The sequence below is a fragment of the Pectinophora gossypiella genome, chromosome 15 (assembly GCF_024362695.1).
Source record: "Pectinophora gossypiella chromosome 15, ilPecGoss1.1, whole genome shotgun sequence".
Classification (NCBI taxonomy): domain Eukaryota; kingdom Metazoa; phylum Arthropoda; class Insecta; order Lepidoptera; family Gelechiidae; genus Pectinophora; species Pectinophora gossypiella.
This window is the reverse complement of record NC_065418.1, coordinates 6,571,003-6,594,867: the sequence shown is the minus strand read 5'-3', so window position 1 is coordinate 6,594,867 and position 23,865 is coordinate 6,571,003. Positions and strand designations below refer to the sequence as shown.

At 39.6% G+C, this 23,865-nt stretch overlaps 2 protein-coding genes and 1 non-coding gene across 3 annotated transcripts in view; 1 reads left to right on the top strand and 2 right to left on the bottom strand.

The window, feature by feature from the left end:
• LOC126372946 (uncharacterized) overlaps window positions 1-6,926 on the top strand; it is a 76,686-nt gene extending 69,760 nt beyond the window's left edge. The window contains exons 2-6 of the mRNA XM_050018861.1: window positions 1,404-1,608; window positions 2,065-2,284; window positions 4,737-4,910; window positions 5,263-5,485; window positions 5,694-6,926. Of these exons, the coding sequence (XP_049874818.1) occupies window positions 1,438-1,608; window positions 2,065-2,284; window positions 4,737-4,910; window positions 5,263-5,485; window positions 5,694-5,913 (1,008 nt within the window). The 5' untranslated portion in view covers window positions 1,404-1,437 and the 3' untranslated portion in view covers window positions 5,914-6,926. The remainder of the gene's footprint in view (window positions 1-1,403; window positions 1,609-2,064; window positions 2,285-4,736; window positions 4,911-5,262; window positions 5,486-5,693) is intronic.
• Window positions 3,028-3,098, bottom strand: Trnag-ccc (transfer RNA glycine (anticodon CCC)). The gene has a single exon. It is a non-coding gene; the product is annotated as a tRNA-Gly (tRNA).
• Window positions 6,927-7,182: 256 nt separating the features above from the next.
• On the bottom strand, window positions 7,183-23,370 carry LOC126372956 (uncharacterized). Its single transcript, XM_050018872.1, has 13 exons — window positions 23,018-23,370; window positions 21,854-22,028; window positions 21,088-21,193; window positions 17,693-17,908; window positions 16,676-16,901; window positions 14,516-14,698; window positions 13,781-13,943; window positions 13,017-13,108; window positions 10,643-10,802; window positions 9,763-9,916; window positions 9,132-9,327; window positions 8,331-8,519; window positions 7,183-7,481 (listed from the first exon to the last, which is right to left on the bottom strand). Exons 1-13 carry the CDS (start codon window positions 23,113-23,115, stop codon window positions 7,208-7,210), a joined length of 2,232 nt encoding a protein of 743 aa, XP_049874829.1. The 5' UTR covers window positions 23,116-23,370; the 3' UTR covers window positions 7,183-7,207.
• Between the last annotated feature and the right edge of the window lie 495 nt (window positions 23,371-23,865).

Here is a 23,865-nt window from a genome sequence, read left to right as displayed (position 1 = left end):
AGCCGGGACCAACGGCTTAACGTGCCTTCCGAAGCACGGAGGAGTTCGAGATGAAAACTTTTATTTTTTGTGGTCACTCAACCTATGACCGGCCTTTGCGAAAGTTGCTTAACTTCAACAATCGCAGACCGAGCGCGTTTATTCTTCTTTCTTCTTTATTCTTCATAATAATAACGTCAATAAAATCCGCGTTCTCAACAGTAATAATTACTCGTTTCTCACATAAATTCTTAATGACAGCAAGCACTTATAATTTTGAAGTTCACTGGCATCACACGTGAGACGGTCGTGGGAAAGTCATTGTCGACCAACAGTGGCACAATGAACAACAGTCGCACAATAAACAGCATAAGGCATTGTCGTCGTTGTGTTTACTAAATGCATCCGTACTGACAACAATACACAAATTATGTTCGACAGTCTCAGCCGACGACACTTGATCGATTGGTTAATAGCTCTATTGACACTCGACCTCCGTGGTCCAGTAGTTGAGTGCTGGGCTCACGATCCGGAGGTCCCGGGTCCGATTCCCGGTGGGGACATATCACAAAAATTACTTTGTGATCCCTAGTTTGATTAGGACATTACTGGCTGATCACCAGATTGTCCGAAAGTAAGATGATCCGTGCTTCGGAAGGCACGTTAAGCCGTTGGTTCCGGTTACTACTAACTGATGTAAGTAGTCGTTACATGAGCCATGCCAGGGACCTTTGGCGGCTCAATAGTAACCCTGACACCAGGGTTGATGAGGTTGGTACTCCACCTCACAACCCACATGATAAAGAAGAAGAAGAAGGTTGACGCTAGATGTGCAGTTAGTTGATGTTTATGTCTGAGCTATTGTTGTTAACGAATTGATAGTTGGTTGGCTGATTGATTAATAGCTGGCTTTATATTGAAGTTTCGCTGTCAATTAATACAGATGTTGACGTGATTTATCTCTATAGTTGAGCATAGAACGGCAACTCTCCGCTCCCCACCAGCGGCTGAGCTAGGTTTACCTCAAGGGTCATACTTTAGTCAGTCAGACGTCACACACACAGATGCGCGTGTACCATAACGTCAATGTGTAGTGTCTGTGTAAAACGAGGTTTTTTCTATGAAGCTTCCATGGTGAGCCTTATCGTTGAAACGTCAACGTTTAATGATATTTGAATAAACGTTTGGCCATATCGTTAATGCTGTGTGGTGTTATAAAAATGCGAACAGTCGATTAATTTCTTAGGTTAAAAATGATGTATTTATTCGATATGGAAAATTGTACAATTTCATTGATTCATCGATTATTATCAATCAAGTTTTAAATATAATAGACACCAGCGCCACTACCAGTGGAGAAATGATCAATTCTAAGATCTGGCCACTACACCTATATAGCTCACAATCCCCTCTCCTTGTTGCAGGTGACTATACAAACGATGTCCCAGTAAGCGAGCAATGGACCCGCTGACGTGGTTGTCTTTAGGGCTGCAGTTGGCAGCGCTCTGCTCCATCGTGGGAGCCCTGCTATTGTACCTGCTGCGGAAGGTGCGGGTCGCCGAGGTCCTCCCGGTGGACAGCGCTAAGACCGTGCTGGTCACCTCCGTGGACACCGCGCTCGGGTTGCAGGTTGGTTAACCATATATAAACTCACACCCGTATTCATTTATGCAGACACAATACCAATATCAAGGTCCACAGAATACCAGCGCCTTCGCTTCGCGGGAATGCAAAGTCTCTTCCCGTTCAGTCTTCTTTCTACACATAGACATTTTTTATTGATACGTGGGACGGCAATTGGGCCGCGAACTGTATCAAGATCTTCGACCAATAGCCGTTCGACGTCTACCTATCTACGTAGCTAGCAGTCGTTGCGATAAGCGATTTAAAACCTACCTATTACGTATTATTTAGTAGGTATACTAAATAATACTGAAAATGCAAACAAACTTCTAACTATCTGTCTATAACATACCTACGTACTATAAATAAGCCTACCCTAGTAAATATAATGTACTATTACAGGGCACAGTTTTACGCTCAGTAATTAAATTAATAAACAAATATAATAATTTCCATCAACAGATAGCAACATACCTGAGCGGGCGCGGATGGCGCGTGATCGCAGGATGCAGGCAGGGAGGGTTGGGGGCCCGCCTGGCAGAGTCGTGGCTGCAGGCCCACACGGGGGATTCCGACGAGCTGGCCCCCCGCCTCAACACGCTGGAGCTGGATGTGGCCCGTGAGGATCTACTGGAAGAAGCTGCCCGAGCCACTGCGCAGCATCTGCCGGCCGGCGAACATGGTGAGATATCTATCATACATAATAATTATTATGTACAGTCATGTACCCACTTTAGAACCCTGTCGCACTATCATAGAATAAGAATAAGAATAAAATAAATTTATTGCCAGTAACAATTTACATTTGCTATATAAACTAAGTAATTATCATATTTGACATATAATGAGACTTACGGTTTAATTTGTCAAAAAAGTTAATGTGACATGGATTCAAAGTGTATACATATTATTACTAACTCGTGACCGTACTCACACACACACACACACTAATTTAACAACCACGCTCTTGTCGGTGTAGTATTCTCCATGCTATTATTTTAGGGAAAAGTAGAAAGAAAAATCGAAAGAAACGTTTATTATAAAGGGACGGAATAACACATAATTTACAATCAAAACACGCAAGAAAAACAACTTACACGGTACACACACAGTGGTTTCTCCAGGCAAGAGCCTTCCGCCACATAAACTCACGTCTATTCCTCATCGGGGCCCAGGATGAGTTGAGAATTATAGGTATTTTTGATTGAGATCAGATGTAGATGGGTCATTTTTATGCAACTTTAATTGGGTAAGTATATTAAATTTGGTGTACATTACAATACACTATTGACGTGGTTAAATTTTATTACTAACGTTAAAACACATTATTATAAAGTATTACCTCTCGGGATGCATTACTCCTTTTGTATATCGATAATCAACATTTGCCATTCAAAAAAACCATACAATTTGGCAAAAAGAGCGTGCACTGCCCGGGAATCGAACCCGGGTCGCAAGAATGGGAATCTTGCATGATACCACTACACCAGCAGTGCTCGTTTGTATAAGATGAAATTAAGAGTATATTCTTTATTATGACTTAAAAATAGTTTAGTTCTATTATTTAAATACATTTTTTTATATTTAATAATGCGATTGGAATTGATTTAAGACAATATAATAGACATTCATTAAAAAAGTAAAGTAGATAAATTCGCTAGAGTGCCATCTATCGGCTAAGTAAGTACTAACGTAGCCGGTCACTTTATTAGTAAGTGACTGGTGTTGTTTCAATGTTTGCTAGATAATTAGCTACCGCTTCCATAGATGGCGCTGCGGTGTAATATTTGTTTTCATTACCTTGTACGAGTTATAAGTTGTACAAGAAACAATCCGAAAAAATAAGGGAACCAAACCTATTGCATTGTTCCCTTTATACATACATACATACATAAACTCACGCCCGTAATCCCTAATGGGGTGGGCAGAGCCACAAGTAATCAAAGACAACTTGCAGCCACTGTTGATACGAAGTCCAAAGATGGATATGATGAACCTTATGGTGATAAGGGATCAGCCTATCGCCCATAACATTAGTCCATCATGTTAGAGGACACAATCCCTCTGTCGGTTTTTACGACATGCCCGGGAAGAGAAGCAGCTGAACGTGTTCTATGTTTTTTATATGCTCCCAGAACAGCATAGAAGCATTATAACATAAGTTCCCTTTATAACATAACAAAACAGCCTATATACGTCCCATTGCTGGGCACAGGCCTCCCTCAATCAACCGTTTATTATATAATATTACCTCTATATCCGTATTATTGCAACAAGTAATTGGTAATTTAGTTATCAATTGAAACTGTAGGAAAAAAATGTACCTCGTTGATGTCTTTTATATGAAACTACAACAGGTATCCTTTGTCTAGCGATATGAACGTTGGTCTCTCGATTTGGAGGTCCCCGGTTCGATTCCCGATGGGGACGTATCACAAAAGTCACTTTTGTATATTGTAGTTTGGTTGATCCCGGCTATCGTTAGATAAGCTTATTATAAACCTACCTATCTAGATAGGTATTTATTATTTTGACACTTCACACTATAATCACGCCTAGTCAAGAATACAGCTTACAGTGACTTTTGTAAAAAAGTCCTAAGGCAAATAACTGCGTAATAATAAGTACTATACTTAATAGTATTTTTAAACATACAAAACACGTACGGGTATTTTATGTACTATATGTTGTTGTGTTAATAAGGTAAAAAAATATTAGCTAGCTACCTTATTTATAACTTTCCCGACGTCTCGAACGCGTAGTAGCGACCGTGATCACGGGATGACTACCGACGACGAAATGGCGAGTCGAGTGGATGAAACTACCCTCACTTCGCTATTACACGTGCATAATTATTTGCTATTAAATAATCTAATGCGGTAGAGGCTTGGTTGAGGGAGCTTAAAATGGACATATGAACCACGCAGTATATTTTTTTTATATTTTTGTCATACGCAATGGAATATGCACGGTCTATGAATGTAAGTCATCTTTAACTTATTAGCCACGATTTTGTCAGTGTAGCATCTTCCTTCCGTCTCTATCCATCTATAGGAATATGACTTCGTTATAAAACACAACGTCCGGCATGTTTTCTTTTTTACATATTATAAGTATAACCCATTAAATTTCAGGCGTGTGGGCAGTGATCAACACGGCAGGCAGCAGCGGGCGCGGCGGCGCGGCGTGCTGGGAGGGCGCGCTGCGCGGCAACGTGCTGGGCGCGCTGCGTGTGGCGCGCACCTTCGCGCCGCTGCTCTCCGCTGCCGCGCAACAACACGCGCATGCCGGACGACTGTTCTATATTGGTCAGTTAATAGTGCGCTACAGGACATTGGCTAGGACTTGACGGCCGTCCTAGTGCGTCTTTTAGGGGAATTACGTGGTGCTCGGCGACGTGGCGTGCTTTTCTCGGAGATTACAATACCCGGATAAGTTTTTATACAAAATGATGTACATAGACTTAGAAGATTACGCCTATTTCTCGTTGGGGTAGGCAGAGACCATGGAATTCCACTTACTACAATCCTGAAGCACCAGCTACGCTTCTTCCATTCTCATCAAAGACTTCATGCGTGCTCACCAGTTGCTATGCTGGGGTGTAAACCGTACGATTAGGCTGAAATTCTTAAGATTGAAAATATCCCTTCTGGCTCGCAGGACTGACATCAGACACGGCGTGTGAGAACCTGTCCCGCGAGGCGGGCGACGAGGGCAGCGCGGGCGCGGCGGCGGCGCGCTGGGGCACGTGGGGCGCAGCGCGCGCCCTGCGGGCGTGGCTGCGGGCCCGCGCGCTGCACGTCGTGCTGCTGCACGCGCCCGACCTGGCGGCCAGCGACATCTACGCGCCGCCCGCGCAGCTGCCGCCCAGCCAACCTGCTAGGTAAGCTGTTCATGTGTGAATATTATTCAGTTCAGGAGTAACTTGAGCACTATTAGATTGCTTATGTTTAGCTCTGCATCTAATATTTACTCAATAGATGCCAGATTCATTTGATGCGTGAAAGGTTCCGGATATTTAAATGTTTCTTTAATAAACTCAACTACTTATAACGAATACGAATCCTGATTGTTTCTCCTTTGCATTCCAGTCGTCCAGAAACCCCAAGTTCGGATGTGAGCGCGACTACGGCGAGCTGCGCGGTCACCATGCCGGGAGAAGCAGCGGAATACAGCGCCAAGGTTCTCCCAACCAGCGCCCTCAAGACCTTGGAGGAGGCTCTCACTGCCCCTTCACCCCGCGACGCCTATTACTTGAAGGTCAAACAAGACTCCTGGTTCACACGCATGCCTTCCCTGAGAGTGGCATGAAACCCCAGCTTTATACTCGACCCTAGTGGTTCTCTTTAAGTTATGTTTAAGATCCCAGACAGGATTTTTAACGGTTTTAGTTAAGTATGTTGTTTGATGTCAGATTTTTGTCAACCAAACTTTTTCGTCAATGTAGTCAAATGAACAGTAATTAATGGAATTTTAAGAATCGCAACCGACTGTTAAGTTGTTCTATGTCTGTCTGAGATCTGTAACAATTAAATTAATGTTGACAGAAGAATAATATAATTAGAGTGCTTGGTTTTCTAATAAGCACTTATCACCAAGTGTCAAAATGGAGGTGATGGGTAGGACACCAACTTTCATCATACATGAGCACTGCGCAATCCGCACAGACGCTATTCTTATTTATAATTATAAATCCCATGTGGTTTATTTATATAAACCTAATCTTTATATAATTGTACTTATACGTTATATTGTATGCGTACTCTAGGTGTAGTCAGAGCCCTTTTCATATACTCACTTATATTTAAGTTTCTTGGTGTTCGTAATGTTACTAAGTTTGTTAATTATGTTAACGACCTGCTTATCCCTTTTCGAGGGCACGGGATAGTGGATGTATTGTGCCAAACTCTGAAGGCGCTGGATTGAGAAGTTTGTATAATGTTAGAGCTGGCCGAACGGCCGGATGCTTCGAGACGGCGCCTTCCTCGACCGACGTTGCTGGAACGTCTTCCACACTTTACGATTAAGTTGCAATATTGTTATTTTCGGTGCAGCTTTGCTTATTGTGAGAATTGTACATATTTCAAGCTCACATCGTGCCAATTGTTTAATTAGACTTTTTGTATGAATGAGTGGAAAACTGTATGCTATTCATAACCTATAAATCCAGTGGAGACAGTATAATTGTGAAGGTTTCAGATTGCAAATTTGTAGGTTTCTGTAATCGTTCAGATGTCGTTAATCCTTTGTGATAATGATTAACGATATGGACATTCATATGTAAATAATGTTTGTGTTGTATATTAAACATTCTCTATAATGCATAGTCGTGTTTTATTTGTCGATCAGATATTCAGTTGACTCTATGGTACATAACGGGCGCTTCAGTAGTAGCTCAATAATAACCCTGACACAAAGATTGGTGAAGTCGATGATGGATTTCACAACCTACACGAACCTATTCCTAGTATCTACCTAATAACTGGTAGTATTAGTTGCAAGAATAGTTTCGCAATATCGAGTACCTAGATAGCATTTTTTCAAAAATTAGGTAAGTACTTAGGTAATTAAAACAAAATGAAAAAATACTATAATTCATTATCAATCAACACGACGGTTCAGCTACTTTCAACTTGTCGAAACTGTACCAGATGTGGTAGTTATTGACACAAAACAGCATTCCACCATAGCCCGTGATATCCTCTCTATCCAGGGTGCCGACACAGGCAACGTAGGTATTCGAAGCCCTGCCCTTTTTCTGCCAGTGTGCCGCAGTGCTCACTGCGATACGGACCGCATCCGAACTGGGCTTTACGTACTGAACAAATGCGTTGCCTGACTCGCGCGTCTTCATTGATATCGCATCTATACTGCGGATGCTGCAAAGTTATAAAATACAGTTTAAAGTTATCGTATAAGAACAAAAAGGTAACCAAAGATAACATGTTTCATATAAATAAGTACCTACTTATTTATAAGCTACCTAGCTTAAAGTTCAATGCACTTGTCGAAAAGAAGGAAGGACACTTTCGAGTAAAAACCTACTATTTCAGATAAAGTTACTTTGCGATAAAATAACGTAAACCACCCTGGTTCGCGGAGGTCCATGTTGCTCTATGAAATCACCCCGTCAACTCATCTCTATGTCTCTTATTTGTTTTCGACGGACATGTCACAGACGACAAAGTGGCATAAAACGTTCAAAAATTTTCATTTCATCCTGGACCATGTATTACCTACATAAGAGTTAAATTAGCGGCCACTATGGTGGCCGTTTTGACGTCTGCCCCGCTCATCAAATTTTGTATTAAATAATAAGAGTAGTAAATAACTAAACACCATCCCACTCGCGTCAGACAGAGTACTGCGGGGCGGAAGGCAAGAGGGAAACCATTGCCCTATTTTCCTTAGAAATTAGCATGGAAAATGCCACACCGACAAGAGCGTGGCTCTTAAATTAATGATGATGAATAAATAAGTAGCTGTACAGTCATGAGCAATATAATGTACCCACTTTAGGAACATACGTATTTGACATTTAGTGAGACTTACAGTTCAATTTGTCAAAAAAGTTAATGTGACATGGTACCACAGTGAATACATATTAATGCTCGTGACCGTACCTACTCAAGTACTTCATTGTGTTCATCAAATTTCGTATTAATTTATAAAACGGCCCTCATAGCGTGCCGCTAGGATAGGTATAAAGACTTATTATATAAATTCACCCGAAATTATTGTTGCAGTAGGTTCTCTTAGGCTTCTCATCTGGAGAATAAACGTCAAGGTAGATATAGTTCTTCCTCGCATAAGTGAGGTAAATGCAGCCGGTGTCTCCTGGTATACGGACCGTTAGAGATCCTCGGAGGAAACGACCAGACGTCTCGAAGTTAAACGGTTCCGAAATCATCTTATATCTGAATAAAATATGCACAGTTATAACTCGTGAGGACTAAATAGACACCTACAGCGTCAAGGGGGTAGCATACTAGTATGAGTGTGGTATGTTGTTAATTGCACGATTTATTATCGTAACTAATTATTTGTTCAATTTTATTTAAGTAAGTGAATACCGAAGGCAGACGCAGCCCGTGCTACCCAAACACTTAAAAAAATCCGAAACTAGCGTGAATAGACATCTGTTAGATGAAGGAGTGTGATCCAAATCGCCACTTTGCCTCTCCTTACTTACGAACCACCCTCCCCTGGTAGTTGCGGCTTCCGAATACATCCCGCTTAGAGACGATACTGAAAAGTATCGGCGCCCGAAAAACGTAATTACGATTCCGACGACGCGATTATTCTAGCCATAGAAGCGACCAAGCTCGCAACAACAAACAGTTCAGAACCCCGATACGGACACCACCGGCTTGGTCAACAATTCAACGCTAATTCAATTCAGGCGACGACCCCTGAGCTTCAGCGCTCCCCTTGCGGCAAATCTACAATAAGTCACGTTATAAAAAACGGGTCTTTATCAAGTTGCAAGGCCCAAAACCTTGAATAGTTTTAAAAACACAATTCCTTACTTGGATTCTATAACATTGTTGAAAGCGAAGGCAGGCACGACGCTGAACATACGGTCTGGCACATATAGCGCTGCTATGTTGGGTTTAGTCAGTCGTATCGTGTCGATCATACTGTTCATCGTAGCTGTGCTTAATGACATGCAGAACATAATATGACTGTTCACCAACTCTGACTTAGGGAAATGGACTTTTCCTCCTGTGTACGAGAGATTTTGTATTATAGGGTGGCCTAGGGGTTCATGTTCAAAAAGAAAATTAGATAGAGGAGTTCATTGAGTACTAGAAACCCCCCCTATGTTTGTTCAGCGATTGTTTAAGGTTAAGAGATATGGCCGATTTTGTATCTTTCTCAAGATTTTCTACCTAACCTCAGAAATCACTATTTTGTCGCTATGGCTTTCTGAATAATTATTTTTTATTTTTAAGGACCATTGCCTTTAACCGGGCACAAATAGTACAAACAACGTGATATCAATTACCTATGATCCAAACGAATTTGAACTGGATTCAGAGTGGTTTAGAACCCGAAACATCATTTCGTTTGTTTATTATATTGAATGCCGGTTGCACTTTTCATCGTAATCACTTTTGCATTACTATTTTATTTTACAAAGAAACGTCCCATACTAACGGTTAACATCAGGAAACCCCGGTACACTGTGTCCCATGAAGAATCCGCCTTCGGTATCGGCGAGAAACACCCCCTTTATGGAAGACCCTGGGAAACCCTCGCTTGCCTCCTTCTCATCCAATACCACGTACGCCACATTGTTTGTAACGTCTGACTGAAATTGGTACATGGATTTTAGTAAGCTGATACTTCTGGTGGTGGTCAGCATTGAACTCAGGATCTGGAAGTCTGTGTTCGATTCAGTGGTGGCCCTAGGGCGGAGAGACCGGTGCGATCGCAGCGTGCGCCGTTTTAGGGGGCGCCAAAATTAACCAAGACGGGACCACCGTGGCCGGCAGCCCAGGATCTACAGGGAAGTAACTGGATTGGGCACACCTGCCCTGTGAATTAGACCTCTTGGCGGCCACATAAAACTCATACATGTAATGGGTGGCCGTAAGCGACATTTTTAAAAGATTCAATTAGGTATATTTCGGTGGCCGAAAACTTAAAAAAAAGTGTATTTTGAGGGGCGCCGCTGTGAGGCCTCGCACCACCTAAATATTTTGCTAGGGCAGCTACTGGTTCGATTCCCGATAATACTTCGTCGTCGTCGAAATTCGCTTTGTAAGGCTGTCCTTTCTTTGGTTAGGACCACAGATCATATAATACTAAGTTAGGACATTGCAGGCAGGAAAAAGTGAGATCATTCCGTGAAGGCTTGTTAAGTCATTAGTCTCGGACTACTATCCCAAGCGCCTCCATCAACCCGAAGCGAAGCAGCGTGGAGTATACTCCACCATGCATGCTGCATGTCTAGAGGTTCCTCGATGTCCCCAGGTGAACCCAGATCGAGTAGCCTTATACTTTATAAGAAGCATATTACAATATTGATTTTTACCAAGAACATAGGCGCGAGCGTGTTGTAAAGCATGGAAGATTGAGATATGCTTTTTGGTGCCATCTGCCACCCCATGAGGATATCAGACGTGATGAACGTGTAGTTGTTCCCAGAGAACTCGCCATACTCCTCGTCGAATGGCAACTTGTATATGTACCACCTTAAACAATGTATTTGACATCAGGGACCGTCTCACTTTTAATATCGCATGGGTTCTGAGGTCAATGACCGAAACCTGGTGTCAGGATTACTATTCACCAAAGGCCACCAGGTACCATGGAATAATGTAGGCCTAATTCTTATTACGATCCAATTTAGATTTTGCAATTGTTTTGTATAATTGATCCAATCTAGTAAGTGTTGAACGCAAAATAAATTATGTTACGTTCATTTTGTCATAATTATATATTTTTTTGCAATTCAAGCGTTTTAAATAGCTTAGGTCCCATGAAGTCTCTTTTTCACATACAAAAATAAAAAAAACATACGAAGAAATCAGTTTGACTATTTAAGTTTGATTAAGAGGCAGAAGGGTTTCTAGGATCAGTCAGGTTTTTTCCAGTCTTATTTATGGGTCGCGCTCAGTTCCAGCTGCTTAAAGCAAATAATAGTCGAATGGACCCTAATATCTAGGGCTATAGGTTCAAATACACTTACCAATCAACTGGATTATTACCATGATCCCTGCATTGTGCACTTCTAAATTTACCCGAACAAAAGTGAAAAAGGCTTAATAAAATATAAAAATACGAAAATAACATCTCTGGGCTTGTGTAAAACTTATCACAGAATAAAACTATTTTACCGTGCTACTTATTATTTCGGTAAAACTTATATAACTCCACACTTTATTGCAACATGTATGTATGGATATCAAATGTATAAACATTTTGAAGCTATGTGTACATTGACATATTCGTGTAGATTCTCTTACTAGTATAGTACATTTTATCTACATTGTGAATAAATGAGAGGAATATGTAAAATAAAAATATCAAATAGATTTCGCATTTATTAAAAAAAGTTAGCCTATTTCTATCTTATTATAAATAACCTTTGAGAGAGCTGTAAGCCAAAATTCTGTCGAATTTAGTCACAAATTCACCGGGCACGGCTTTTTCACTCGAAATTTGACTCCTATATAAGACCCTTACAAAGTAAAGTTTACGAAGAAATGATTTACTTAATCTACATAAGATCACAGACTACATACACAGTCACTCATTTATAATATTTGTACTACAACTATACACGTTTAGACACAAAGTACTCAGATATCCAACCACAATACTAGAATGAGTGCGGTGCTAAAATTCAAAACTATATTTATGGCAAAATGAATAGCTTCTACAACTTATTTAATACTAATTTTGGCACAGCACATGTCTTGCTGATCAACAATGTAGTTAGAGCACCTAAATGTCATTTTTTTATATTTCCATCACTCACTCACTTTTTATGCTCAATCATTGAATTAAGCTCGTCTTTGTACACGTTTATCTGTTCTATTTCTGTGTAATTTGTTTGTTTGCAATAAATAAAGTTAATAAATAATCTTCAATAGTAAAAAAAAATGTGGTAATAAGTACACTTTGTTTATCTATTTGAAACGTAAAGCGTATAATGTGGAGAATTGGGTAATAGGAGTCGGTAATGGAATGGAAACTTTGCAATATGACCAAACATCTGCAGTAATCAGATAGCAACGCCGGGGCAATGTTTTCCACAATAACAACCTTCAACTCTTGGGATAGTGGCCCCGATTCCTACACGCACCTTCTAATTTTATTGTTTAATATACCTGTCACTATTTTATCCACCAAAAAAGAAAGGAACGAGTGATTGACAGCTGTCAATTTTAAAATGAAGGAATGAATGAATTAGTGACCCGGGTGAATCAAATAGGCATCTCGCTGATATGCAACCTGTTTGACGTGTGCTGCTTAAAAATAATTCTGTTGGATTATTGACCAATGAAAATGAAACTTTTGAGAGGGTTGTTTAAATTTCAGCCTAAAATTGACGTGTGTTCCATAAATCGTAAGCCTGTCGATTAGCCGTCCCTTTCCTTTTAGGCGGATAAGAAAATGACAGGAATACCTTAAAATACCTTATTATTTTAAACTATCCCAAACACTTCCACCAACCCACAGTGGTGCTCCACTGTGACCTAGTGTAGCCTGGTGGAGTATATGAATGATATCCCCTCTAGTTGATCGAGAGGAGGCATGCACCCTGCAAGATTGCCTGTTTTAGTATTATCAACCTACATTATTGCTTTTGATTTGGACATGCTGACATTCTTACCTTAATGTAATCTACGGGAACTATTTACAACGAGCCTTTTAATTGAGTTAGTACGCGTTAGTTACACGTCTGCACGGATTCGATGAGATGCGCGAAGTTTCCCCACAAGATGGGTCCTGAGGTGCATACGGTGCCGCCCCCTCGAGACTCTTGCGGTAACTGAAATAAAAAACATATTTAGGAACTACAGTAGTTATGTTAATTATACAATATAGACCACAACTACATTGTAAAATATATACCTTGGTCTAACAGAAAGCTCGATGAGGTTTGGGTACTTAGTTCATCTTGCGATGTATGTACAGTCATGAGCAATATAATGTACACACTTTAGGACTCTGTGGCACTAACATATTTGACATTTAGTGAGACTTACAGTTCAATTTGTCAAAAAGTTAATGTGACATGATACCAAAGTGTATACATATTAATGCTCGTGACCGTATCTCTGTAGTCCCTATCGGGATATAGTCATGAGCTAATGTGTTAGGCATGAGAGTGATTGAGTAAGAATTATGATGGTCTGTCAAATGGTAAGCGGTGTGCTATGATAGCCGTTTTGAGGTTTGTCCCGGTTAAAGGGAGAAAATAGCTGTTCTTTAATGTGTTAATCAAGTTTCGTATTAATTTATAACTTTCTACTTAGCGTGCCTCCGGATCATCTTACATTCTTTCGCACAATCGGGTGAGCAGCCTGTAATGTCCTAATCAAAAAGTGATATTTCCTCACCGGCTTTCGAACCCAGGACCTCTGTGAGCCCAACGCTCAACGACGACGGATGCCGTTCGCTTAACAAATGACAAAGGCTTCGAAGTAAAATGTAGTCTTACCGCTCTGTTGATGTCTCCGACGCAGACCCAGTAGTCTGCGACCTTGGTGTCCTGGCTGTTGTGCATCTTGTGCGCCACCGCCACCGCCCACTTGGAGTGGTCGTTGTGCGATGTGAACGACATCTTCGCTATCGGGAACTTGAGCCGTTCTATGTTTCTAACTCTGCAAATATAAAAGATAAATCGTTTATTCACACACCCCCGATTCCTACAGACATATCCGAATTTAATTTTTAGTTATACCTGTCATTTTCTAAAACGAAAAGGGAAACGGAAAAGGACAAAGGGACAGACGATTATGACTGTTAATTTTAAAATGAATAACCCGGGCGAATGAAATAGGCAACTCGCTCATATGCAACCCGCTTGACGTGTGCTGTCAACTTAATTCTGTCGGGTTATTGATCAATATAAAATTTTAAAAGGGTTTTTTGAATTTCCGCCTAAAATTTACGTGTGTTATATAAATTTTATGCCTGTCGATTACGTGTTCCTTTCTTTTTCAGCGGAGAAGAAAATGACAGGTATAACTTAAAATAAAATTAGATGGTGTGTACAGGAATCAGCACCTATAATTACAAACAATACAAGCACTTTTAAATATAAACACGTTATATATAACCTCATGCATGCATTAGACATACGTCTAAGGGGGTATGTTAAAATAATCACGTCTAAAACATATATATGGGAGGAAATATGTAAAGTCAAATAAATGTTGGATTCAAAACTTACTGGAAATTTCTCCCGCACTCTGAGTCCAAGGTGCCGGGTCCATTCGTCCAGGATTCTACAAGCAGATCGGACTGCAAGACCTCAGCCACCAGCCCGCTGTAGAGGTCGTCGTTGAACATTGCACTCTTCGCGAACGACAGGAACTTGCGCCCCACTAGCGTCTCGAAACTTTCTATGTGGTACCTGAAAAAGAGGTCGTGAGTAAATTATAATACAAACACACCCACCAACATACAGAAAAGCAGCGTAAAGTATGCTCCAACCCCTTCCGGTTGATTAGGAAAAGACTTGTAACCAGCAGTGGGACGTCAAGCTATGTTATTTATATAAATAATACAACTCGGCCTACCCCTTCGGGGATGCATTAAGAAAATAGGTAATTAAAATCAGCGTTGTGGCACTCCCTCAATGTCGGAGTGTCACAACATCTTGCTGAGCTGACGTCCCTTTTTAAAAATAAGGTTTAAATTCATTATTTTGTTCACTATTCTGTTCTGTGTGCCACCTACTTATTTCTAAAATAAATGATTTTCTTTCTTCTTTCTTTCTTCAATTATGACGTTAGAAGTGAACAACACCATCTATAGTGTGTTTGGGGAACGTCGATTGGAAAGTCCCCCATTTTGTTTTGACATGCAAAAATGGTTGTGACAAATTGTGTTTATGTTGGCACCGGGTGTTATATGATGTTATGTTGTGAATCACAACAGTCAAAATGTCATCAATAGGTCATGCATGATACATCTTTTACAATAGACTTTATTATTATCATGTGAAGCTTACTTTATGTAAAAAAGCTTATTATAAGATGAATTTAAATGATATAAATGACTGGTATTAAATATGTTCCTCTATTAGTTATTAAATAACTTGTAATGTATACCCTCATTGATTTATAAGATGTGTTTTATATTGAAATTGGTGTTAATTCCTGTAAATACCATCAAATTTTACTTTAAGTTATATCTGTCATTTTCTTATCCGCCGAAAAGGAAAGGGACGGGTAATCGACAAGCATAAAATTTATGGAACACACGTCAATTTTAAGCACAAATCTAAAACAACCGTCTAAAATTTTTACATTGGCCAATAACCCGACAGAATTAAGTTGACAGCACACGTCAAACGGTTTGCATACCAGCGAGATACCATTTTGATTCGCCCGGGTTATTCATTCATTTACTCATTCTTCCTAAAATCCAGAGCTGTCAATCATCCGTCCCTTTTCTTTTCGGCGGATAGGAAAAAGATAGGTATAACTTAAAGTTAAATTAGGAGGTGTCTGCAGGAATCGGAGCCATTGCTTGACTATTTTGACATGAGTCATAACTTAACTTCATAAAACATACTTAATAAAAGTTAATAATAAAGATCAATTAGATACGAATAACGTTTCGTTTCATGTTTTTATAAGCAAGTGACTAAGGCAATGATATAAGTGTTTTGATTTCGTTCAAATTATCACTGATCAGCCTTTCATCAATGATTATATGAATGATCAGCCTGTAATGTCCTAACCAAACTAGGGATCACAAAGTGTTTTGTTTTTGTCCCCACCGGGATTCGAACCCACAGCTATGATTAAGTCCCATGTGATAGGGGACGACCGTATTGCCATTAACCAGGATCAAATTCCGGAAACCATGTGAGATTCAAACATGAATTCGAACTCACAAATGCGAGTGGTTTATAGCCCGAGCTGGGATTCAATCTGTGACATTATACCTTTACAGAGTAAATCTTAAAACTAAATTGCTGGGGTCTCCTTTTAAGCAAAGTATGCCTGTGCCAGGAGACCTCGCTTTTCTATAACATTGGATTTTTTTTTCATTATATACAGGTGCTAAACTAATTAGTACGAGTATAGTAGGTCAGTATTTTTGTGTAGTTGTGAGTGTAAATGTGTGTGTGTGATTGTGTGTGTGTATGTGTGACACTACAATATATGTCAAGGTTTCTCCGAACAGGCTATCACGGATCCACATAGTCTTTACACGAGCCTCAGAGGTCACGAGCATTAATTTGTATGTATACACTTTGGTACCATGTCACATTAACTTTTTTGACAAATTGAACTGTAAGTCTCACTAAATGTCAAACTATGTTAGGGCGACAGAGTCCTAAAGTGGGTACATTGTATTGCAACAGTTGATAACTCACCAAGGCGAAGTATCGATAGTCTTATTCCTGATGACGTCAACTAAATTGGGCAGTTCGCTTTCATATTCCGTCGGCATGTGTTGGTAGACTATGAGTGGCTCGTTATACTTGAGTTGTGTCGCGATCTGGTTCAGCGTGCTCGTCTGGACGGAAACGCACAGCATCGACTGCCCGTACTTCATGCCTGTTGTTGGGTAGTTGTACGAACTCACGTTTAGCCCGTGTACTGGAAGAGAGTTAGTTTGTTATTAGTCTTGACAATACAATAGGCAACTTGTTTGATTCCTGGAAAGTAAGATGAATCGGAAGGCACGTTAAGCCGTTGGTCCCAGTTACTACTTTCTGCCGGGTCTGCATGACAACCGCATCGCGCGCGGCGCGAATTATATTGAGCGCTTCGACCAAGAACCGTTTGACGTCCATCTATGTAGATAGCATTCGTATCGTTTATTGGTCTAAGCGCTCGATATAATTCGCGCCGCGCGCGGCGTGGTAATCATGCAGTCCCGGCTGATGTAAGTAGTCGTTGGCTGCTTAGTATTGGTTGATAGAGTGCATAAATAACACAACTTGACCTACGGCCTACATAAATCAAACTATTTATTCAGGTGGCTCGAGTCGTCATTGCTCATGCTCAATACCAACCTATAGGTATATAAGGCAGTGATCAACCATCGTAGAGAACTTTCCTTAAAACTGATAAGATTGATCGCTTGTTAAATAGGTGTTATGATAGGTCCTCACTTATGTATAATAGATGTTTTCAGTATTATTTTTTGTTTTTATATTGTTTGTTTGTAATAAAGTATCGTACACGAATTACAAAATCGTGTACAAAAGAATCAAAACCCCACAAACAAATGAAAAACGAACGCATGCCACCAGCTTGAAGTAAACCATAATGCTATAACTACAACCGGTGTTATTAGCCAGTCACCAAATTGTACGCAATCCCCTTGACGCGAGATGTCTAGCTAATTCGCACGGGTTATACCTACAAGTCATTATCATACTTACTGTCAGGTACTGGCGGGAACCTTGGCACGGAATGCACGAGCCACAACGAAGTGAACTTGTCACCTAGCAGGACGCCCTTCGTATGACCACTCTCCACTCGCGTCTTCATGAACTTCGAGTGCATTTTACACATCTCCGCCAAGTCGTAGTCGTCGTAATATTTGTCGCCAAGTTTGAACTTCTTGTACTTCTTTATCGTCGCTTGTTTCAGCTGCCCTAGAAAGGAAAATAAATGAAGATCTTAAATTGGAGAATGTCAGTTCGAATGTACTTACCAAATACTATGTTTGGTGAAACAGTATCTAAGTTGGTAATTTCTATGTACCGCCTTTTTATGTCTTAATTTTGCTGCCAAAATAATTGTTGGATTTGGTAGTATACATATAGCAACGCTACCGACAGGCCGGAGGGTATTTGTATTTTATCTAGGAGATAGTCCTATAAAGTTGACAATGTTTAAAAACCTATTTTTAACCTTCAAAAGATTCAGCCATTTAAAAATGGCGCCAGTTTTATGTATAAACTGGTAACTAAAATTATCTTTTTAAAATACCTAATGCTCGAATTTTTTTTTTTTCACCACATCACTAATTTAAGAGCCACGCTCTTGTCGGTGTAGCATTCAAACATTTTCGGGTGCATTTTGTTTTTATTTTTTTTTAATACCACATTTTTTATGCTCTTCTCAACCACTTTTGACAATTCTCAAAACAGTATCACTTCCACAAATCAACTTGTTGTAGGAATCCGAGTGTGTTATGCATTAGGTGTCGTGTACAGTAACTGTACACATAATTACTAAACGGAAGGAAACCAAAACCAGTTGGTTTGTTAATAGTTTATAAAACTAGTGGGAACGATCCAAACTCATATCCGTTCACAAACACGAGTACAATATGTATATACAAACAAATTGCACAATAAATTTACACAATACTGTGCTATTTACTGCACTAGTCAAAAAGTCCGCCCCTGACTTCGCTCGCTTTGCTCGCCCCCTGCCATACAGCCTTCGTAACCTATATCTACAGTGTCGGGGTGCCGCGAATTTCCGTGCTCGCTTCGCTCGCACCCGTGACTACTTCGTTCGTTGGTATTTTTTTTTTGCCAATTTAAAAATTTTGCCAAAAGAAAGTTAGGCGCACTGTTGTAAGACGAATTGAATGAATATAGTATAAGTTAAAATATGAATTGTACTTTATGTAAGCTACACCATTATTGCAATCGTATTTATACCAGTAACGAGTATGACAGTTAAAGTTTATATGAAAAATTGAAGAACCGCCCATTACACTAGCCGCATTTCCTCGCTGCACAGCAATGGACAACCTTTGCGCCAAGAACGATCCGGCACGTCTTAACCGACGTCCGATTTCCGCTATAAATTTCTCAACAGCAAATGGGACAAAAATGTAGCGGTCTTCCAAATCCCTAAATTTATCCCGCTTCCTACGAGCAGCAAACTCAGCCGCGGCGCCAGCTGAAACGCCGTGCGACCAAGATGCGACGCTGCAAAAGTGGTCACACAGTGCAAACACGAGTTAGAAATGTGTATTTAATCGTGACTCATAATGACTCATAGCATTAATACATAGCGTTGAATAATTAAGTGTACTAATGCATCTATTTATTTAAGATACCTACCTCATCATTCTTTTTTATTTGTAACGATAGCTACTATCGCGAAGACGGGTTGGTCTTAGGTTGTCTAGGTAGCAATATGACTACCTACACTAAAGACTATATCGCAAAGCGACTAGATATCATTTCACCAAGATCTGATATATTGACCTTGTCGCAAATTTGCTTGATCGCAGAAAATAACATAGCTTGATTTAACCACGTCATATAAGAGAATACAGTCAAATAAAAGTTACACTACAATCGTTATGCTTTTCATTATATTAGTTCTACTTTGTCAGAAATAAACCTAAGTCTATAATAATGATATCGTTAAGCACTCTAAACCGATGAACATGTATAAATACTTCGGAAACACAAGAGCGAGATGAAACGAAACGCTTTCGACAATAAAATTTTTTATCTTCGCTTTTGATTTGAAGAATATAAGAAACAATGCCGTATTTTTTAAATGTTAGTCTAATAAAATAACGAAAACTTTGATGAGAATGGAAGAAGCCAACCTCAAACCCCAAAGGGAAATAGGCGTGAACTTATATATGTATGGACAATGAACACAGAATGCGTAAATACTTCGCTTGTTTAGATGATACATACATACATACATAAACTCACGCCCGTAATCCCTAATGGGGTGGGCAGAGCCACAAGTAATCAAAGACAACTTGCAGCCACTGTTGATACGAAGTCCAAAGATGGATATGATGAACCTTATGGTGATAAGGGATCAGCCTATCGCCCATAACATTAGTCCATCATGTTAGAGGACACAATCCCTCTGTCGGTTTTTACGACATGCCCGGGAAGAGAAGCAGCTGAACGTGTTCTATGTTTTTTATATGCTCCCAGAACAGCATAGAAGCAATATGATTTAGATGATGCATCGAACATATAACACACATTCCTCAATGTTTATCTTTGATTCTATCGCTCACCGTAGTGTTAAAATCTTGTACTTGGGGGATGATACAGACCATGATTCTGAATTGATATCAAGTAGAAACCATCGCAAAAGTATGATACTGAAAATATTTAAAAAAAGACGAAGAAGAAAATCCACTTGATATTAACTCAGAAACTCGTTTCGTAATGCGTAACTTGCAAAGCTGGATAAGCTATTATATAAGTAACTATTTACATAAGAATTCCTCATTAGTCCTTTGTCCCGAAATAAGTCCATATTATTTTGTGTGTTTTCCAGTTATCTTCAGGAGGCCATAACAGAGAAATCCATATCCTAGAAATCCATATAATCCATAAACCCACATGCAAGCGTATGTGGATACGTTAAAAATTAATAAAGAGAAGTCATTACATAACATAAGCTCACGTGTTCAGCGGTGAAGGAAAACTTCGTGAAGGAAACCCACATTCCCCAGAAATGCGTTTCGGAAGTATATGTGACCTAACAAACCGGACCTGTCAAATCTCCAGGTTAGGTAAGAGGACCCAGTGAAAAACGAGATCTTCTTTGCGAGTCGATGGCGATCGATACTAAATTTTTGCTGACCAATAATTGGCCACGCTTACGGCATTGTCAGTGGCTTCGTAAAGGTCTTGAATAATATACGTAAGATAAGCTCACAACTATATTCCATTGGGGGTAGCCCGAGGTACATCCATTGCAAGGTGAACTAAGTACCTCACCTCACCGAGCTTTCTGTTAGACCAACATGATAAGTGGTGAGCCGTGTCGCCGTCTATAATGCTCGAGCCAACTGTGTTAGTGAAACCTGCACTCAATTATTAATTACCTCTTTTACTCTTGGAGTACATCTCTGCGACTGACTGCAAGATGTCTGGCTGGTTCTCCGCAGCCGGTGGCTGGTCGTTGTACACCACCGACAGAATCCCTCGGTCCTGACAAACACAAACATTTAAGTAAGTAATTAAGTAAATAAAATCTTTATTTCCTCTACAAAATTAAAATAATTTAAGGCTCCAGTCTTTATAAATATTAGCATTTTTTCCGCGATTATATGCACTTGAAATATGTAATTGTTACAGGAGCGGCTCAATAATAACCCTGACACCAGGGTTGATGAGGCTGGTATTCCACCTCACAATCCACACGATAAGAAGAAAATATGCACTTAAAATATATAAACTGCCTATGTGATACCACTGGGCTTAGTCCTCAGAATCAAGCGGAAGGGATATGGATATACCATACCGCACCAGGCTGCTGGTTGGTGATTTCAGGCTTGTAGCCGAAACCAACGGCTTGACAATGCCTTCCGAAGGACGGAATCATCTTACTTATTCGGACAATCACATATATTTCGGATTATCTATTGTATATAAAAACGAAAGGTCACTGATTTAGAAAGTTATCATGAAATCTCAAAAACTACAAGTGACAGTAATCTCAAATTTTCACGGGAGTTTTATAAGGACGGGATTTTGCGAAATTCTTAAATAAAAAGGGTGGTGAAAATTTGTATTAACCTTCTATACTAAATGTTAATACTAGGGTTTCACGCGAACAAAGTCCTTGGTAACAGCTAGTAAAACATGTACCTGATATAAAGGTGCTAAGGTCCGGCCGACCATGGAGCGAGGGTCGCTGATGGCGAGGTCGGACATGATCCATCCCCCCCGCAGCTTGGAGGGGGTGAGGTGCATGTACGCCACCCCCTTCCTCACCAGGGGATTGAGGTGATTCTTCTCCCGCGGTAGCTTGTACACATAGAACCTGGTGAATTAAAAATGAATAAAGAAATAAGATATAGTAAAATGGAATACCTATATACAACACACACACAGCTCAGTACCACAGTATCGGGTACATTTATTGTTAAAAAAAAGAAAAAGAAAATTATATAAATACATATAAATAGACAAAAAAGGTAGGCATATTATTACTAACAAGCACCTAATAAATCGAAGAACTCAAAAATGGGCACTTTGCGTGTGACTTGAGATATACAAAATGACTAGCAATATTTTCTCTGCCAACTACTACTATAAAGACCTTTACGAAGCCACTGACAATGCCGTAAGCGTGGCCAATTATTGGTCAGCAAGAATTTAGTTTCGATCGCCATCGACTCGCAAAGAAGAAGAAGAACCGTAATATAATTATCTACATTGCAATTGGAAGCAATAATGATGTTTGCGCTTATAACTCTCAGGGTTCCTACTAAACTTTCAAATCGTTTTTCGTCGAAAGTACTTTTAAAAGTTTTTGAGTAAGATTAAAATTAATAGTAGAAGTAAATTTACTTATTTATTAACCTACTTGTTCTTCCAATCAAATTATTTAGTTTTTTCTTCTTTCTTTTAATTTAATTAAAATCTTAGTATGTTTGTTTGACCTAACAAATAGATATAGAAATGTAAATGCAGTATAAGACCTTGTTTCTATTAAAGTTGTCAAAGGAAATAAATGACTCAGAGTAATTATTTTATTTATCGCCGAATGACTCACCTCAAGCCGAGATAAATAAGTTTACTGTATAAACGGTTCAAGAAAGGAAATAATTATAATATTGATTAGTCATACTCATAAATGATATAAAATATTTCAATAAATAAATAAGTACCTAGTATAGTTTGCAATTGAATTGAATTTTATTAGTTCTAATAAAGTTCTCTATTATCCACAAAACACTTCTAAGCTCAGGACTACGGCACGAATAAAAGTGTAAATAAAGTAGGAAATAAAGATAAGAACGCACTTACCAATCAACAGGCTCGCCCCTTTCATTTCGGCACTGGGGTGAGAGGCTGGTGCAACTCACAAACAGGGCGACCAGGCCCAAGACGACACTAGACCACATCGCGCGTGTCTGTTCCACTGTACCCGCACGAAGAGTAATTGGACACGGCGGAAGATCCGATTGCAGCTCCCTATGATGTCATGCAATGCGCTCACAACCACCAAACAATTACGTCTATTTACATAACAACGAATTTCCTTCGGCTATAATTGTCGTAATGCTAAACTAAACTGTTGCGTCCAAGAGATTCGGTGTACGAATGATTTCATTGAGCGTCGTCGGCGCAATGAGCTCAGGGCGTTGTTTGTTGTGGAGGGGCGCCCGCGCAGCCGGCGTTGTTTGTATCATTGGATACTGCGCGGATCCGCGAGTTCCGACGCAGGTAAACAAAGGATAACGTCGAATTCTTTTGGATACGGTAAATATGAGTAATAATAAAAAATTAAGTAGTTATAGAATAACACTTATTTTGCTCTTACAAAAGGCATGGTTTTCGCATTGACGTTAATAAATGTAGTCTTAAATTGAGCGTCATTTGTTTGTAATTTTAGAACTTTGTTGTTATTAACTTCCTGTTTCCTCTAGATACTTTAACAAATAATAATACTTATAACATCTTTCAAGTTCACAATTCACTTTATTGTAGTAATACAAATGTTTCAACTTATTTAGAGAAAGTCATATAAAATCACATTTGAATAAAAATATTGAAGGGTTGAATGGGTATTCGAACTCTTTGCTACTGTATTCAAATTAAAAAACTTTTTTATAACTTCCTCAGTAAACACGATAAAGGTTTTATACAAACAA